This window comes from Bactrocera tryoni, chromosome 2 (assembly GCF_016617805.1).
Source record: "Bactrocera tryoni isolate S06 chromosome 2, CSIRO_BtryS06_freeze2, whole genome shotgun sequence".
NCBI lineage: Eukaryota > Metazoa > Arthropoda > Insecta > Diptera > Tephritidae > Bactrocera > Bactrocera tryoni.
In genome coordinates, this window is record NC_052500.1 from 79,545,972 (window position 1) to 79,564,761 (window position 18,790).

Genomic DNA, 18,790 nt, shown 5'->3' on the forward strand with positions numbered 1-18,790 from the left:
TTTTTTGTTTACTACTTTATTATGTTTTATTATTAAATATTTATTTATGCATATTTATTAGCTAAAGCTACTATTTATATTAACAAATTAAGTTCAACAATTATTATTATGCTTTAGTAAAAAAACTCAAAATTATTGTGAATGCTTGAGATTTTTGACAGCTACTCAACCACACGTGCATTGCTCAAATTGTTTCTCTCTCTCTGTGTTTACATTTTACAAAACGCACCGCAGCTCGTGCTTATAAAACAAATTGTTTTAATTATTTCTTATTTTTATTGATCAAAGTTTAAAATCGCGCACTAATATAATATGAGAAGATGTTTGTCAACGAAGTGAATGATGTGAAAATATACAACCTAAGCGCTGGCAAATCTGTGCCAGAAGTAAGTGCCAACATTTTGAATTGCTCTAGCACTACACAATTTCCTTGATAATAACTATATTTTATAACTTTCAGTGGCTTACAGATCGCCGCAAGCGTTCCCAGTTAATGAAGAAGGTCGATTCACGTCGACAAATTGAGCTTATACAGGATTTTGATATGCCAGGTGTTTGTACATCGATACGCATGAGCCCCGATCAACAGTATATATTAGCTACAGGCACCTATAAGCCACGAGTTAAGTGCTTTGAAGTCAGTAACTTGTCTATTAAGTTTGAGCGTTGCTTTGATTCGGAGGTGACAACATTTGAGGCCATCAGTGATGATTACAGTAAATTAGTGAGTAAAATTAATGAAGACGAAGTAAGGAGTATACAAATTAACATTTGCGTTCTGCATAATTTAGGTTTTTTTACAATGTGATCGGTTTGTTGAAATTCATTCTGCCTCCGGCCGACACTACCGTTTGCGTATACCACGCTTTGGACGTGATATGAAGTACCATAAACCATCTTGTGATCTCTTCGTTGTGGGAACAACGCGTGTAAGGAATTCGAAAGTTATTGCATGTGATTGTATATTATTTTTTAAATGTACTTTTAGGACATTTATCGTTTGAACTTAGAGCGTGGGCAATTTTTGCAACCATTTGAAACGGATGCAAGTTGTAACAATGCTTGCGATATTAATCCCGAACATCAATTACTTATTGTTGGTAGTAAAGAGGGCACGGTAGAAGCATGGGATCCACGTAGCAAAACACGTGTGGGCACTTTGGACGTAGCGATAAAATTGCCAGGCACGAAAACGTTTCCCTCCGTATCCGCTTTGAAATTTAAGAATGGATTGCAAATGGGCGTAGGCACAGCTTCGGGACATGTTTTACTCTATGATATACGTGCACAAGCACCATTGCTGGTTAAAGATCATTTAAATAAAGTACCGGTAAAACGTATAGCTTTCAATCCGAGTCATCAAACAGTATATTCGCTGGATGATGCCATGCTAAAGTTATGGGATGAAAATACGGTAAGAATACTTTAATATTACTTGTAATTTTTGTGATATAATTTAAACGCTTTTAAGGGCAAACAAGTGGCATATATTGAATCCGCTACCACTTTTAATGATTTCTGTACCATACCCGAGACAGGAATGGTATTCCTTGCTCAAGAAGATGTCAAAATGCTAACCTATTATGTGCCGTCAATGGGTCCAGCTCCGCGTTGGTGTTCATTCTTAGATAACCTCACCGAGGAAATAGAATCTGAAGTGGTGGAGAATATGTATGACGACTACCAGTTTATAACACAAAAGGAATTGGAAGAACTAGGCTTGGAACACTTAATTGGAAGCAATCTCCTGAAAGGCTACATGCATGGGTAAATTTAAATTTTTTTAAAAGCTATGTAGTTTTAAACATACGTCATCTTTTAACGATTTCAGTTACTTTATCGATGCTCGTTTGTACAATAAGGCTAAAGCGGTGGCTGATCCATTTGCTTTCGAACGCTTCCGCAAAGAGAAGATACGCAAAGAAATCGAAAGTGAACGTAAGTCACGCTTGCAGATCAAAACGAATCTACCAAAAGTCAATCAAGAGTTGGCACTCAAGATTATGGACGAACAAACAAATAATACAAAAGCAGCCAAAACCACTAATCTACTTGAGGATACACGTTTCAAAGCAATGTTCGAAAATCCTGAATTTGCTATTAACAAAGGTGCTGAAGAATACAAATTACTGGCACCTGTTTTGAATCGCCTGGAAAAATCCAAAATCAAGGATATTAAGAAACGTATTGAAGTGGCGCGTGTTGCGGAGTTGCATGCTGAAGAGGCGAAACCACATGAGGAAAGTGACAACGATGAAGATCTGTTCGGCTTTGAGAAAAGCGATGACGATAACGAAAAATCGCCTGACGAAGAATCTTCAGATGAAGAAGGTATGCGTGATTTTGCGAAGGAAATGAAGAGAGCCTACAAAGATGTTAGAAAACAACGTGAGGAAGAGGTCGAAGCAATGGAAAACGAAGAAGAAGGCGAAGAACATAGTGAAAATGAGCAGATGATTAAATCAGCTAACTCAAGTAATTTGGAAAAGACTAAACAGCGCGGAGGTCAGGTCAAAATGACCTCGTTAGAAGACAACAACCTGAAACTTAGCGAAATGCGCTCTAAAATAATGAAAATAAGTCTAAAAGATCGTGTGAGATTCAATGAAGCCACCAGTGCGAACGTGACCACGATTGGACGTAATTTGGGCAACCGGCAGATGACGTTCGATTTAAAAAAGAAACCCACGAAAGATGAGAAGAAGCGCGAATATTTAATGAAAAAACATCGGGAAGAAAGAAAAAAGGTTATACGACCTATAAATGCGCTGAAACTTAAAAAAGTAAATTTTAAGTAATAACTACGATGTATGTACATATATATTAATTGTTTACATTTTGATAGTGTAAATTAAACTGTTTTTGTAAATAAAACTTATATTTTTGCTTATATAGTGAAACCAGTAACTTTTTCTTGTTTATTCTTTTGAGAAACTTAACATTGCGTTAAAACAGGTTAAAAAACGTTAACATCGGCTGCACCTGCAGCTATAATACTCTTCACAAATGGAAGTTTCCACGTAAGGACTTGATTTTGATGGGTCGGTTGGAACAATTTTTTCGGAGATTGTACCGTTGCCTTATACAATAAATAATGTATGCCAAATTTCGTGAAGATATCTCGACAAATAAAAATTTTCCATACAAGGAATTGATTTTGATAGTTCAGTTGTAAGACAAGTACTGACTGCTGCCTTAAGCAAAAGTGCAAACCAAATTTCGTGATGATATAATAAAAAAGTTCTCCATATCAAATCGACTACTTTACTGCGAATATTTCAATGTTATTAATTGGTAGCTTTAAGGTTAATTAACTGATCTGTTTTTCGATCAGCTGTTTCGTTCAATATTTTAAACGGATAAAAGGACTCATCAACGAAATTTTTATCTATTACCGACTTTTAAAATACCACTAGTTTATTAATTTTCATATTTATTCAATTTCTGGTCGTACTTAGTTTAATTATAATTAAATATTGTAATATGATTGAAAATGAGTTACAAATTACGATTGGTGGATTACCAAAAATGGTAAAGTTTTCTTAAGTAATTACATACATACATACATACTATGTATTTCTAAGTCCTTGTTAATCAGTAATATTATACTTATTTTATACCCTGAACAGGGTATATTAAGTTGACCATGAAGTTTGCAACATCCCCTAGGAAACGTTGGTACGTCTGTCTGTTCCTATGTCTATATAAGTATATAAGCGTACTACACCCTCCCAGTTTTGCGATATCGATCTGAAATTTTTTCCACTAAAAGCCACCCATTTATCAGAACCACCGATATCGAACTATTATAGCATTAAGCTTCAATACAGGTTCTTTTTTCGACAAATTAAGGTTCTTTTATAAAAACTTTTATTTTTGAAAGGTGTTATAGCTTGGGTGCAGCCAAGGTTAACTTTTTTCTTGATCTAATTTGCAGTTCTCTATTTACAAGCTTACAAGACTATTGAATCGACATACCAACTCGTGGGAGTTAGAAAATCTAATACCTTTGGAAGACCACATAATAGCAAATATTCGTTGTGAAACCAACGAGTCATATGAATGGTAAGATGTATATGTAAATATATTATACATAAGTACATACATGTCTAAAACTACTAAGCTTTGTTTAATCGGGGAAAACCCGTTTTTATTCGTACAGTTTACTTAAGCTACCTGAGAATGTAAACTCTTCACTTTCTACTATACGTGTCTATAATGCATCGCTAACTAGCGATTACGTCGAACAAAATAGTCCCTACACTGCACCCAGTGATAGCATTTTAAAATTGAACTCGGATTGCTTGCGCCTCATCTTTGTAAAATGCAGTCTGCGGGAACAAATCACGTTGGCCAAGGTGTGTCGTAATTTTCACAAGATTATAATGGACATTTTTAGTAAGCGATTTCATGAATTAATTTTTTCCGACGCCTTCTTTACGAAAGGTTTGGGACTAAGCGACCAAGAAATTTGGGACCTTAGTATACTAAGCGGTCCATACGTACGTACATTAGAATTTAGCAGTGCATTTTCGTTGCAATTCTTAAGAGTATGCAGCGAAAATCTAATAAATAATATGAGACCAAATGCCAAACGTGAAATTAACATCTGGATGTGTAAACATTTAGTACATTTTCCGCAAATGCGAACATTTAAAGTACTAGGAGGCCTGTTGCTTGATTTTACTGTAGGCCAATTGGCACGCTATTGTCCCGAGGTGCGTGAATTTCTAGTATTAGATCCAAATAATGTATATGTACTTGGTAAAAACTTTCATTTATTACGTAAATTGGAAGTACTCGATTTACCACTTTGTATAAATATGTGTCGAGTGTATATACTAAAGGCGTGTAAAAAATTGCAGTTGAAGTCATTGAATATTGTCGAAGTTCGACGTCTGATGTATATACCATTTTTGAAACAGATATTCTCTCTGCAATTCAAAACATTGCGACAACTTTGGTTAACGGCTTACCCAAATCAATTATTAATACGGGCTATTTTGACACTGCCACATTTGGAAACTTTGAAATTTTATTGGCCAAATGAGCATCTTAACTTCGAAAAAATGTTATTTAAAGAACTTTTTCTTCAACGCCGAGATTCATTGTACTCACTGTGTTGGGAGACTGAGCCACCGTTTATGATTAACGAATCGTTCGTTGAATGGAAACCGACCGAAAAAGAGAGAAGATGCGAGGTATATGCTATGAAGGGAAGTCCTTGGAAATGTTTTGAACGTTATGCAGAGTGGATAGAACTCATACACGGTTGCACCGTAATAGAAACAATGACCTTCCGCTATAGTCGTATTTTGTCGAATGAACATGTTTTAGCACTACCAAATATTTGTAGGACATTGAAAACTATTCACATGGTTGGCTGTTGCCAAGAGTCCGATCAAGTTCTCTTGCATTCTTGGCATGCGCCAACGAGACCCACCTGTGAGTTGCGCATTGAAGGCTTAAACTGGATTGAGGTGGAGGTAAAACTAAACTTTACATACATATGTACATATATCTATTATACATATTTACCCTTATGTTTTTATACATTTCAGGAATTGAAAAGGAAAGAGCTTGGTTCTGGAAAAGATGGCAAAACGGTTTATCGCAGTATCTTATGTAAATTCAAAAATTCAATCAACCAAAGGCTCAGCTGAAAATACTTCAAAATGCGTCGCTTCTCTGCAGTTCACAAGTGTTTTTCAGCTTCATCTATTTTACTTAGTTGCAATGCGAAAGGATTTAAGCAGCAGATGAAGAACCTTTAGCTATAGTAGGTGTATTTTAGAACGTGAAACATTGTTATTGTAATTATCAAGCATGTTCTGGAAAGAAAATTATTTATTTTTATTGTTGCTAAAGTTAAAAACATATTTATTTATTATATTATTTTACATTAAAGGGGAAACAAAATTATTGAAAATGTTTTTTGTTTTTTATGTTACAATTTTCTAAATATAGTTACTAAAAAATGTCTAAACTAAGGGGTTAGCAAGTAAAAAACAAACTTTTTTTTGTAATTATTTTTTGAAAATGCATTTAATTTAGTAAATAAATAAGATATAGTAAAATTTAATGCTTCAATTTAATGATCATGTTCCAGCGTCTCATCATCTTGCGCGCATGTTCTACATTCCGCCGACTCCACTTTTTCCCATTTTCTGAAAGTGTGATCTTAAGGATAGGTGCCCTGTAATAACCCCTATTATATTACTAAGCTCCCTTAGGAGCCTCGGAGTAAGGGCTTTTTGGTCTGTCCATCATCAACAGTACCCCAAAGTTACTTTATGGTATGCCCTGTGTTACGAGTGTCCTAAGACCTGAAGTGTACCTCGGGCGGCTTAGGAGAACTGTGTCTCCAGATGCCTCCGAGCGGACCAGCTCGTCTGTGTTTTCATTTAATGTTAACCGAGTATTGGCACATAGTTTTCATTGCGCCCGTAATCCTCAGCAAGCTAGACCGTTGCACCTGTTACTTTTTCGAAAATGCCATCCACCATACAACGGTACTCATACTAATATATAGGCGGAAAGCCAATAGACTATATGGGGTCGAAAACCACACTTTGTGGCAATGGGTCTTCTGCAAGAGATCCAGGCTCGAAGGGCTTTGATGGACTTGCTCTCAATGTATTCTAGCTTAGCTTTTTATCTCGGAAGACTCTTAAATATTTCATAGAGTCCGAAAATACAACAGTTCCATCCTTTAAAGAGGTAAGATTGAATTTCGAAATTTTTGTATTTCTTGTGAAAAGTCAGATTTCTGTCTTCAAGTCTTTCTATGAGCCGGGTTAGGCGATTAAGATTCATACCCGAACAGAGGACAGTGAGGTTGTCTGCATAACAGACGACCTGAATGTTTTCTCTGTCGAGAAGTATTAATTCAGTCTTGGAATATCAACAACTGACCAGATATTCACCATGAGCCAAATCTTGGAAAAGACTCGTGTAAAGATGTTGTTATGTCTGAATTTGGTATCGCCGAAAGCCAATGTCTAAATTGACGTTGAGTAATACCAAAAGTTTCTTCAGGATCAGGAAGGACCTCTCAGAGCCCTTCGGTACCAAACGCGACAAAGCGACTCGCTATCGTGCGACTTCTTCAATCTACAGCCGGAGAAAATAATTCGACCTGCAGATCTGAATAGAGAAGGAAAAATTTTCTACAAGAATGTGCATGCACTGGTGTACGCCAATGACATCGATATCATTGGCCATAACAAGCGCGTCATTAGTTCTGCTTACTCCAAGTAGGATAAAGAAGCGAAGCAAATGGGTCTGAACGAGGGCAAGACGAAATATCTTCTGTCATCAAACAGTCGTCGCACTCGCGACTAGGCTCCCATGTCACGGTTGACAGTCAAAACTTCGAAATCGTAGATAATTTCGTCTATCTTGGAACAAAGACCAAACTCTTTAAGTCACTCATAAACCCCTTCCAGCTATTTGGTTCAGAGGCATGGACGATCTGATGAGTCGACGTTAAGAGTTTTCTAGAGAAAAGTTCTGCGGAAGATTTATGGTCCTTTGGATGAAAACACTCCAGCTCTGAGAGTATTCAACGCAGTACCCGCCGGGGGAAGCAGAGGAAGAAGAAGAAGACCTCCACCCCGTTGGAAAGGACAGGTGGATAGGGACCTCACTACACTTCGAATCTCCAATTGGTGCCACATAGCGAAGAGGAAGAAGCATTGGCGCGTTGTTGTAAAATCGTATATAACTGCGTAAGCGGTGTCTACACCAATAAAGATGAAGAAGTGAGTGTGAGTATCCATTCCACTGTTTCTCATTTAATCTAATTAATTAAATTTTTCAAAGCTTATCAAATTAGCCGCACTCTTTAGGCGCCTGCATATTTAAATATCAAAGAAAAATCTAGTTTTCTGTATTTTGCAGAATTTTGACCCGCTTACCAGTGTAATTAATCAATACCGGTCACGCTACTCAAGATAAAGGTAAAACTTTTTTATTTACAGACATAAATTTATCTGCATACATAAACACTGAAATACATATACATGTACATATGTATGTAGAGTTGAACACAAGTTCAGATTCGTTTTCTTCTGTTTTTTTTTTAAATCGCCGCTTAAACAATCGATTGTTTCCATAATTACAATTTTTTCTATTTCGTGTCGAACTTTTTTGCATACAAACAATAACAAATAAAACATTGTAAAATATGGCTAGAGCTTTATAGATATACATATGTACATATATGTGCGCTTCGTAGCGCCGAGTTCATTCGTGGACCAAATGCTGAAAATCCACAAACGACACTACTTTGTACAAATCTGTGAACATACACATCTATACATGTACATATGTGCATATACGTTCATACACGATTTCCGTAGTTCAAATTTTGTTCTGCACAAAGCAGCTGTGCGCCGTGTGCCATGCCGTTTTTGTATAAATACGAGTATGGAATAGAATTTTGAGCTTATTGTCAGTTTATCGCTTTATTAGCAAAGTTCACGCAGAGTTTATTCCATTTTCGCACGGTGCATAGTATTGAAGGTACGAAAACTTCAAATATTCATTATTTGAGCATTGAAGTGTTGTGTTATTTTATTTATTTTCTGTTAATGTCCTTACAGTGTGAGATAAGATTGATAAGATTTATGTTTAATTTGTGGCAAAGCAATTGAATTTTAAAATAATTCGTTTGAATCGTGTATGAAAAAAAAATAAAACAACAATTAATAATGTTAATACCTTTTATAGGCATTTCATATGGTATAAAAGGGTATACAAAGTTCATTCGCTTGAGTTTTAGCGATCAGTTTGTATGACAGCTATATGCTATAGTCGTCCGATATGAACAATTTATTGGGAGAATATACCGTTATCTTTGGTAATTCTCTATGTCCAGTTTCATAAAGATATATTGCCGAATAAAAAAATTCTCCATACAAGGACTTGATTTTGATCTTTCGGTTTGTATGGCAGCTACATATATGCTATAGTGATCCGATCTGAAAAACGTATTTGTAGATTGTTGAACTGTTTTAGAGAAAAAACTTTTTAAAATTTGATGAAGATATGTGCTAAAATAAAAATGTTTTCCATACAAGAAGTCAATTTTGATCATTTAGCTTGTACGGCAGCTATACGCTATAGTGTTCCGAACTGAACAATTTCTTCGTAAATTATAGCGCTATCTTGAACAAAACTAAACGATATCTTGTCAAATAAGAAATCCTTCCATACTAGAACTTAATATTGATAGTTCAGTTTGTATGGCTGCTATGTGCTATACCGGTCCGATTTCGGCGGTTTTGACAAATGAGCCGCTTTTACGACATAAAAGGACATGAACAAAATTTCTGATCGATATCTCAAAAACTAAGGGACTAGTTCGCGCATATATAGACAGACAGGCAGATATGGCGAAAACAAACCAAATTTTCTTCACAAAAAAAAAAAATAAATGTAATTAAAAACTGTACTTCAAAAATAGTTCTTTGTAATGAAATTGCGCAGTTTAAGTGTTTTAGTACCGGCCTTCTGGTAATATCTTAAAAAAAAAAGGTAATTTCAAGCACAGTGAAGCATTTTATATCATTACCAATTGTTTTTTTATATTTTTATGAGGTAATTCCAACATACTTTTCAAAAGTTAGCTATTATAATTGTAAATATTTTTCAAAAATTAGGTTACGTTATGTTTATCCGGTACGCTCGTGAGCCACGCATAGATCAGTTTTTGTCCTTAGCGATGGGGGGCTCACAAATATTGGAGCGTTACTTTGCTAGGGCGAGACAAGTGCGTGAGAGGTGCTCCATTGTTTCCTTGGTGCCACGACCGCCGCCATGAACAGCGTTTTTTCCTTCAATTCCTCCTTGCTTGGCTATTTCGGGGTCCTCTCTTGTTGGCAAAATTGGAACCTTCAATCGCCTGCTCCAAAGAGCGAAGAAGCTCTTTTTGCTTTTCCCTATTTATGCTCTCAGCGTATTCTTAGATCGAGTAAGCATGTACTGTGGCACTCGTGCGCTGTCTTGGCAATAGTACTATAACCATATACTGTGATAACCGTACGCTGTAAAGCTCGGTTGGCAGTAGTACTACAAATATCGCTACCTTCTTCCGTTGCATTGGAAGTCTGACCGTTGGAGACACAGTTTAAGGGATCGCTGTGCCTTTAGGTCGTAGCAGCATCGTCTTCCACTGGCATTGGTACTAATATCCCAGTCCGATTCTTTCCATTGCTGACTTCCAGCTAGGTTTCACATTACCAATGGGAATGGTATTTACACACTCACTCCCTTCTGAGTTTGCATATAAAGTAGTCTACCATAAATGGATGCAATGACATGACTCAGCTACAGTAGAGCCAGCTTAAGTCCATCCATGACATAGTAAGCAGAGACATTCATTATTTTTTTTTTTTATTTTATATTTTAAAACAAATTATAATAAAAAATTTAAGCGAAAAATTTATATTAAAAAAAATTTAGAAAAATATAAAAGAATAAAAAAATTTACAAAAATATTTAAAACATTTAAAAAATTAAAAGAAAAAAATATGTATATTAAAAATTTAACAATTTAATAAAAAAATTTGAAAATATTAATAAATTTACAAAATATTTAAATCTTTAAAAAAATTATAAGAAAAATTAAATAAAAAGTATTGAAAAAACATTATATATTAAATATTTTTTAAATTAAATTTTATATTTTTAATAATTTTTAATTTTTTAAATTTTAAAGTATTTTTGTTCTTAAACATTTTTTCTGATTTTTTTAATATACATTTTTTTGTACACTAATCGTAGAGATTTGTTATTGCAATAAAAGTGATCTCTTCGAACTTGTGACAGTCAGATCTACATTTCCCTAATGTACATAAAATATCCTGTCAAGGGCTAGGATGATAGCAGCGTTTCTCAAACTACTTGAGAACTACTTAGCTGCTGTTAAAAGAACAATAAACAACCTTATCCTGAAACAAATTTCTTAAGTTTTGGTGCGAACCGTCTTTTAGTTTCAGTGGATTTAAGCGGAAAAAATTTTTATTATAAATTTCCGACTTTTCCAAACAAATATCTATAATCGCTGTCGTTGTCGTAGCGGCAGAATTCTGCCGAGTTGATAGTGCTTTACCGGATAAAAATTCGGGTTCGTTCCGGTTACGTAGACCCGACTGTCGTGGGAACGGCCCATATCTCTCTCCCTCTCTTTCTTTGAGTCCATTATTATTTTAAAATATCAATATCATACATTGATACCTTGAAGCTAGTGTCTAGAATATTTTAGTAAAGTGTTTTCCAAACAAACGACCTCAAAGATACTTACAAATTAATGTTTACATAACCTCATTTTCGTAAGCACATATTAAGCCGAATTAAAAAAATATTTTTCCACTAATATTTCAATGCTGGTTTGCTGCTTTGGCCTTTAAAATGCCAATAACTAATTTTTAAGCCAACCACTTTTAAAGCCATAACTCAAAATTTAAACACACACAGCCACACACACACTGAATTTTCAGCTACGTTTTGGTTGCCAAAATTGCTTACCCAAAAAAGTTTTCCACAAAAAACTTAATTTTTATAATCAATTCGCCGCTTGTTTATGTGTTTTGTACCGCTCTTTCGGTTCTATTTGCTCTTTGTATTTCTGCAGTAGCGTAAACGAGTCACCATATTTTATGATTTCACTAGAAACTTTGATAAAAAAACATAAACTGGTGTGTTTGAATGTTTTTTAATGCTTGTACGCGCTAATAAACAGCGGTAAATATAAATATATAAATATATAAATAATACGCTTACAAATGTCGAGCACAATGTTGTATGTGTGTATACATATGTATGTATGTATGTATATGCATATGCTCCGAGACAGCGCCCCCAACATCTCGTGTTGTGTGCTGCTCCTACATGCATAAGCACGTTTTCGCTCATACTCATACACTAATAGTTCTTTACCATTGCTCGATCTATGTTCAAAGAATAGAAAAAAAATATTTTTGTTCGCGCGAAGTTTGTTGCTTAAGTCTTTTGTTTGTTGTGTGGACAAGGCCAGAGTTAAACGCTGATTTCTGTTTTATATTTATGGAGTTGAAAAATAATTAATGTATTTTCAATGTTTGGTTGTTAAATTGTATTTTTATTATTTATGCATGCATGTATGTGTGTATGTGTGTTGCTGTGTAATAAATTATAAGTTGCGGTGACATGCAGCTCCGTTGACATTATGTCGAAATGTAAATATGTGGTCAAAAAGCAAACTTATTTCTTTTCCTCTAAACATATTGATGCTTAGACGAAGCGAACGTGTGTAGATATAGGTATATGTACATATGTATATGTGTGTATGGCTATGTTGTTCGTTTGAAACAAGCAGAAATGTTGTCACAGACACTGTCATTATCAAAATGTTGTTGATGCCAATCAGCGTTAGCCTTGTGCATGCACATTTAATTACGCGCTGTTGATGGGAGTAAAATAGCTAATTGTCAACAGTATTTTATCAATAGCATAATTGTTAGCTAATTATAAAGTTAACCAATTTAGACGAATAATTAGGCGTGAAATTAAATAAATTAATAAAATTTGAGAACATAGCATTTATAAAACAATAAGGCGAATGTAAAAAAGGAACAAATTAATATATATGAAAAAAAAAATTATTTCAAAATATTCTTAATTTTATTTTAATTAATATTTATAACACACTTTTAATTTTTACAAATTAAGATAAGTTAGCTAAATAAATAAAAAAGATGATAATAAAATGAAACCAATATTAAATTGATATTATGTTCTAATTAATTTTAATTAAAATATTTTTTTAAATTAAATTAAATTAAATTATGTTAGCTAATGAAAATTGGAAATCAATCAAGACTTATATTGGGTTAATAATAAATATTTGAAATATTACTTTTTTAGTTAAATTATTCTTTTTTAATTATAATTAAATTTTTAATTAAGTCGATTTAACTAATTTTACTTAATTAAATTATTATTTTTTGATGAAATACTTTTTCAATTTAAATTAAATTATCTAATAATTGTTAAGACTTATTAATTTTAAATGAAAATAATAAATATTAATTATTTTTCGTAAATTAAGTTGATTTAGCGAATTTATTTAAATAAAATTATTATTATTATTTTTTAAATGGAATTAAATTAGTTTGAGAAATATTATGACCGCTAATAAAATTATTGTTTAAATTATATACATATACATATGTATGTACGTATACAAATGTATGTATGTACATACATATATAAAAAGTTTTTGCAAATTTAATCGATTTAGCTAAATCATAAAAATTTACTAAAATAATTAATTCTTAATTAATAAAACAAAATCAATATTAAATTGTTGTTAATTAAATGAATTTAAAAAATTTAAATAAACTTTTTTTAAATTAAATTAAATTGGCTCATAAAAATTTAAATAATATTGCACTAATGTTAAATTAAAGTTAATTACTTCAAATTCTTAATTTTTTAGTTAAATGGTTTTTAATTATCATTTAATAATTTGGAGTTTACTTTTTTAGCTTAATTACAAAAAAAATGTTTTGTTTATATTAAATTGATAAAAATGAATTAAAATAATTAATTTGCAGAAATTAACTTTTTATCTAATCAATTTGTGCAGATTTAATCGATTTAGCTAAATTACAAAATCAAGAAATAAAATAAAATTATTCATAAAAAATTATTAAAATAATCAATTTGTAATTTATAAAAAAAGTTGTAGTTATAAAATAAATAATTTATAATTAATAAAACAAAATTTGAAATTAAAATCTTTTTTCTAATATTATTTTTAAATTAATATTAATTACTTAAAATGTTTAAATTTTTAATTAAATGATTTTTTAATTATCTTTTAATATTTAGCAAATCAAACAAACTAATTAAAATAATTGTTTGAAGAAAATTAACTTTTTATCAAATTCAATTTATTAAATTATAAAAAATAATATACTTTTTATCAAATTCAATTAATTCAATTATAAAAAATAATATAATTTAAAACCACTATTAAATTAATATGAATCATTTAAATTTTTCATTTATACTAATTAATTTTTTTAGGTTAATTTTAATTTTTTCAATTTAAAATTTTTTAATGCCTTTTTGCAAAGAATTTCAGATCTACAGGTAAAATACTTCGATTTTGATTCAAAGGGTTCAAATTAATGGATTAATTTTTAAAATATTTTTTACAACGTGTTTTGGAGCACCCTTTATTAATAAAAAAATAGATAATTTAGAACTTATTTACGTCTAACTTGGACCTGCCAACAGTAGTTTGTCATTACAACAACTGAAAAGTGAAAGTCATTAGAACTCATTAAGGCAAAGTCGACATCATTGTTATTTCTTTTGGAAACCTGTGTAATTTCTTCCTCATTGCATCGCATAAATTACTCAGAATGTTAGTGTTGTTGTTATTGCACGACTTTCAAATGAAAATTTAATTGCAGCAATCACAGAACATTAAATAGCAATATAAAATTTACGACACCACTTCTACAAATTGAATCAAATCACCAGTTACAATTTAAATATCACAGCAACAATTTCTAGCAATTATCGGCATTTAAGTGAACACGGCTCAATCATTTATGTCACCTCGCTATTACCACAGCCTGATTTCAATAAAATAGATAAAAATCTACATATATACAGACACATAAAAAGCTCATGCAATTTATATTCAACGGTAATTAACAGCAGAAGTAATTGAAATAAAAATTGCTACTAAAATTTATAACCTGTTTTGTCACCAAAAGCCAATTAAAGCCGTTTGTTATGCAACTGGTTAAAAATTAAAATTGTAAACAGCATGAAATGAACCCAAAAAAGACAAAAAATCGAGTAAAAGACGAGATGCATGTAAATTATAAGAAATGATGGAGATTGTGATAAAAAATTGGGTATGATTTAAGAAACAATTAAATAGAAAAAAATAGTAATAAATAATAAAAAATAAATTAAAAATTTTTAATTTAGCTTAAATTTGCTAAAAAAAGCTTAATTTGTCTTCAAAATGCTTGTGTTTACGGTTCTATAGCAAAATAAAAAATATATTTAATATACTCTGCATAACATACAACATAACCTATTTTTTATTTTTAAACAATAACATCAAAATTGTATTTTTTAAGTTTTCGAACTACTATTTTAAAAATATCACTATTTTTTTTGGCAACATTTTTAAAATATATAAATTTTTAATATAATTGATTAAGCAGTTTCTACGCCAGTAAAGAAGAAGAAGAAGACCGTATAACCGATTTTAAATATCAACATTCGATTTTAAAACGTAAAAATGATTTTTGCCATTTTTTGCTGCTCTCAAAATTTAGAATATCTTGCTACAAAACCAAAAAATTGGAAAAACCATCCAAGTAACTGTTCAACTGGTTTTGTATTCATATATATATTTATATTTTTATACTAAGCCAAGGTCTCTTTGACCACTACCTAAATTAACCAAAAATTAGTATTCACATACAGCAGCTACCCAGTTGGAAATGGCAACGCCACGAACGTTACATACATACAGACATATTTCAAATAAGTCTCATAACCACTGAATTGATTTTGGAAGAGAATAAAAATACCGTCGACGAAATTGATATAGCAGAGTTTCTTCCTTTTCGCTGTTTGGCGCCAATTGGATATTTCAAGTGTAGCCAGGTCCTCTCCATCTGGCCTTTCCAACGGAGTGGAGATTTTCCTCTGCCTCTGCTTCCCCCGGTGACTGCTGCGTCAAATACTCTCACAGCTGGAATGTTTCCATCCATTCGGACGACAAGACCTAGCCAGCGTAGCCGCGGTCTCTTAATTTACTGAACTATGTCAATGTCTTAGAGCTCATCCTTCCATCGAATGCGGTATTCGCCATTGCCAATGCGCAAAGGACCATAAATCTTCTGCAAAACCTTTCTCTCGAAAACTCGTAACGCCTACTCATCAGATGTTGTCATCGCCTCTGCACCATATAACAGGACGGGAATGTCTCGGTTTGGTTCTGCAGCTCGTATTATTTTCTCCAAAAGCAGAAGTCGCACGATTGAGAGTAGCCTTGTCTGAAACCTCGTTTGGTATCGAACAGCTCGGAGAGGTCCTTGCAGATCCTTACGAAGCTTTTGGTGTTGCTCAACGTCAGCTTACAGAGCCGTATTAGCTTTGCGGGGATACCAAGTTCAGATATAGCGGCATACAGGCAACTCCTTTTCGTGCGGTCGAAGGCGGCTTTAAAATCGTGTGTTCTATAATTTTAGTGTGCTCTGGGCATCAGTCACTAGATCAGCTCTCGGGGTTCTACAAGAGTATGCACTGGTCTTGAAACCATCTGTTAGTCGCCGCATCTTTTCGTAGAATTTTCGAGCATTACCTCTGTCGGCCAGCTTCTCAAGCTCTACTTACTCACGAATTTCGACCTCTCTCTCTTCCGTCGGAGAGGAGGGGCAAATTAGCATATCTTGGAGAACTTCTCTTTGATGTGGATTGTGGATAGACATTCATGCACCGGGGTGAATGCCATTATTCATTTGCGCTCCTTCATATGGCCACAAAGACATACTCGTCTACTCTTACGAGGGACCGGTCATTCCAGGTGCATGCCCTTAAATCGTAGTCTTTAATACGTTTGCAGTGGTCGTTATTAAAAGAATGGCGCTCAAAGAACTTTTCCATCCTCCATTTTTAGAATTTTAGTATGTTATTTTTAAAGGTGTACACTTTCGAAGTATAAAAAAATGGGTTTCTTTTTAATATCACGCCCCTTACATAAATGAAACGTTTCAACAAAAAAGCTCACAAAAACTGCATTTTCTCTGACTTGTAAGTGAATATATTCCCTTAAATGGTTACCGTTATATTGACGGTATAATGAGCAGGATAAGTCTAGTTCGGTATTTTATCATTTTCTTTCCCTCTTTTAATAATCAATTAAACACATACAATGGGAGAGTTTGTGCAATTCGAATTTGTGAACAGTTAACTGTCATTATGTTTCATATTTCCAATAGGGACTCATATTTTTCCTACATACTGACATTTTACGATATAAGTATGCATGCATACACATAAACAATATAAGTATGTGTGAGTAAGTTTGCATTTACATTTACTTTACGGTTTTGCATGGAAAATGTTTTTATGTTAAACGTGACGCATATATTTGCATTTCATATTGTTTTTGTTTTTTACATTTTATTGTTGCTTTTTTCACAAAATATGTTCCCCTTAATTACGGCGCTAATTGACGTCTGCCATGAGCGATGGGTGCTGGTGGACCATAGTTAAGCAACAGATAATAAATATTAATGAAAAACACACACATACACATACAAATCAACATACAAGTAATAAAAAGAAGTAAACCGGCAACTATTAGCTGAATAAATGTATTGCAAAACAGTAAATAACTTCTAATGACATACAAAACCTCCTTTTTTTATTTATAAGCAATTCATTTACATAAATTACACTCTAACTCATTAACTCGTTGTTTTTCTCACAGCTTAACACCTGTCAATATGTTCCGCTTGCTGCTGCTTACTGCCTGTTTGGCCGCGCCCGCTTACAGCTACTCAGCCGGTGCGCCCACCAACATCTGCTCTAACGGTTTGACCCCCGAACACGGTGTCGATGGCCAGAGCTCGCCGGTCCCATATAGCTTCTCGGGCGACAGCAAGGCACAGAATGGCAAAGTTTCACTGACACTTGGCGGCTCGAGTGGTTTCTTGGGCTTCGCGGTGCAGGCACGTGATGCCAACGATAAGCCAGTGGGTAAATTCAAAGTGGTCGAGGGCACTAAATCCCAAACGTTAACTTGCGGCGGTGCTGATGTGAGTGCCAAAATACAAAAAAAAAAAAAATTAATGATGTGATAAACATTTAATTTAACTTTGTTTTTACTATTTCAGGACACACTTACCCACAAGAAGATTCCGCATGATAGTCCCATTAAGAGCGTAGCTTTCGACTGGGATCCAGCAGGTTATAAGGGTAAAGTGAAATTTGTAGCTACTGTTGCTCAAGACGGTGGCACCTATTGGATCCGTAAGGTGCTCAAGGAGGTCGAGGTTTAAATTTTTAACTTGCATTTACTTTGTTTTGATAAGAAAAATATTCGTTTTTACAAATTTACATAAAATCTAAAACAACATTTGTAGAATTTAAAGATGTGAAATAAAACTGTAAAGTATTTTTGTGTGATAAAAGGACTTTTGTGTGTTATTATTATTTTGAGAGAAGATCGATCAACTTTCCATAAAAAAAAATTATGGATCTGCTGTTATATCGGGCTGTTATTGGGACGATATTAGTATAATCTTGTTGTTGTTGTTTAATATCATCAGGTTTCGCTAGGTCTGAAAGATCTCTGTGACTGAATTACGACCTAACCCCAATGATTTGACACCCCTCTCCCTTTGGTCTTTGGTCTGACCCCGTCAATACAGAATTACCACCACAGCACAGCACAGGGTGTTAACGGAAACGGCACGGCCAAGGGGTTATTTTGGATCGGTAAGTAACAAAAATCTTCATCTGTTCAATAACCAAATATTTTGGATCTACGTACATAACTAAAATTGACCCTGATTTTTTATCCGGCATAAGACTATCAACTCAACAGAATTTTACCGCACAAAAACAATAATCTTATTTTGAAAGTTCATACGCGTGCTTCCGAGTTGACATTCATTGTCCGGACCCATTCCATCGATTATACTGGTAAACGGTCTGGAGGTGTTTATGTAGCAGTACCCCCGCTTTGCCACAATAGCGA

The 18,790-nt window shown here is 33.4% G+C and overlaps 3 protein-coding genes across 5 annotated transcripts; all 3 read left to right on the plus strand.

Moving 5' to 3' along the window:
• The first annotated feature begins 219 nt into the window (after positions 1–219).
• LOC120768328 (nucleolar protein 10) lies at positions 220–2,837 on the plus strand. Its single transcript, XM_040094968.1, has 6 exons — positions 220–386; positions 461–724; positions 792–929; positions 989–1,414; positions 1,472–1,767; positions 1,832–2,837. The coding sequence occupies exons 1-6, from the start codon at positions 321–323 to the stop codon at positions 2,796–2,798; spliced, it is 2,157 nt and encodes a 718-aa protein (XP_039950902.1). The 5' UTR covers positions 220–320; the 3' UTR covers positions 2,799–2,837.
• Positions 2,838–3,467: 630 nt separating this feature from the next.
• On the plus strand, positions 3,468–5,806 carry LOC120768330. The gene is made up of 4 exons (XM_040094969.1): positions 3,468–3,531; positions 3,938–4,065; positions 4,163–5,486; positions 5,562–5,806. Exons 1-4 carry the CDS (start codon positions 3,484–3,486, stop codon positions 5,661–5,663), a joined length of 1,602 nt encoding a protein of 533 aa, XP_039950903.1. The 5' UTR covers positions 3,468–3,483; the 3' UTR covers positions 5,664–5,806.
• A 2,652-nt stretch (positions 5,807–8,458) lies between these two features.
• Positions 8,459–18,224, plus strand: LOC120768443 (defense protein l(2)34Fc-like). 3 transcript variants are annotated; one of them, XM_040095131.1, is made up of 3 exons: positions 8,459–8,526; positions 17,519–17,846; positions 17,925–18,224. In XM_040095131.1, the coding sequence occupies exons 2-3, from the start codon at positions 17,535–17,537 to the stop codon at positions 18,087–18,089; spliced, it is 477 nt and encodes a 158-aa protein (XP_039951065.1). In that variant the 5' UTR covers positions 8,459–8,526; positions 17,519–17,534; the 3' UTR covers positions 18,090–18,224. The 3 variants fall into 3 exon arrangements, with proteins under 3 accessions (XP_039951065.1, XP_039951066.1, XP_039951067.1); XM_040095132.1 differs by lacking the exon at positions 8,459–8,526 and adding an exon at positions 17,239–17,415; XM_040095133.1 differs by lacking the exon at positions 8,459–8,526 and adding an exon at positions 17,239–17,402.
• Positions 18,225–18,790: the final 566 nt, after the last annotated feature.

Excerpts from the sequence above, each read along its gene's own strand:
- LOC120768328 (XM_040094968.1), top strand. The coding sequence starts at position 321 with ATGTTTGTCAACGAAGTGAATGATGTGAAAATATACAACCTAAGCGCT. Across the intron at positions 387-460 it reads CTGGCAAATCTGTGCCAGAA|TGGCTTACAGATCGCCGCAA; the intron begins GTAAGTGCCAAC and ends TATAACTTTCAG. Across the intron at positions 1,768-1,831 it reads CTGAAAGGCTACATGCATGG|TTACTTTATCGATGCTCGTT; the intron begins GTAAATTTAAAT and ends TAACGATTTCAG.
- LOC120768330 (XM_040094969.1), top strand. The coding sequence starts at position 3,484 with ATGATTGAAAATGAGTTACAAATTACGATTGGTGGATTACCAAAAATG. Across the intron at positions 3,532-3,937 it reads TTGGTGGATTACCAAAAATG|TTCTCTATTTACAAGCTTAC; the intron begins GTAAAGTTTTCT and ends TCTAATTTGCAG. Across the intron at positions 4,066-4,162 it reads ACCAACGAGTCATATGAATG|TTTACTTAAGCTACCTGAGA; the intron begins GTAAGATGTATA and ends TTATTCGTACAG.
- LOC120768443 (XM_040095131.1), top strand. The coding sequence starts at position 17,535 with ATGTTCCGCTTGCTGCTGCTTACTGCCTGTTTGGCCGCGCCCGCTTAC. Across the intron at positions 17,847-17,924 it reads TAACTTGCGGCGGTGCTGAT|GACACACTTACCCACAAGAA; the intron begins GTGAGTGCCAAA and ends TTACTATTTCAG.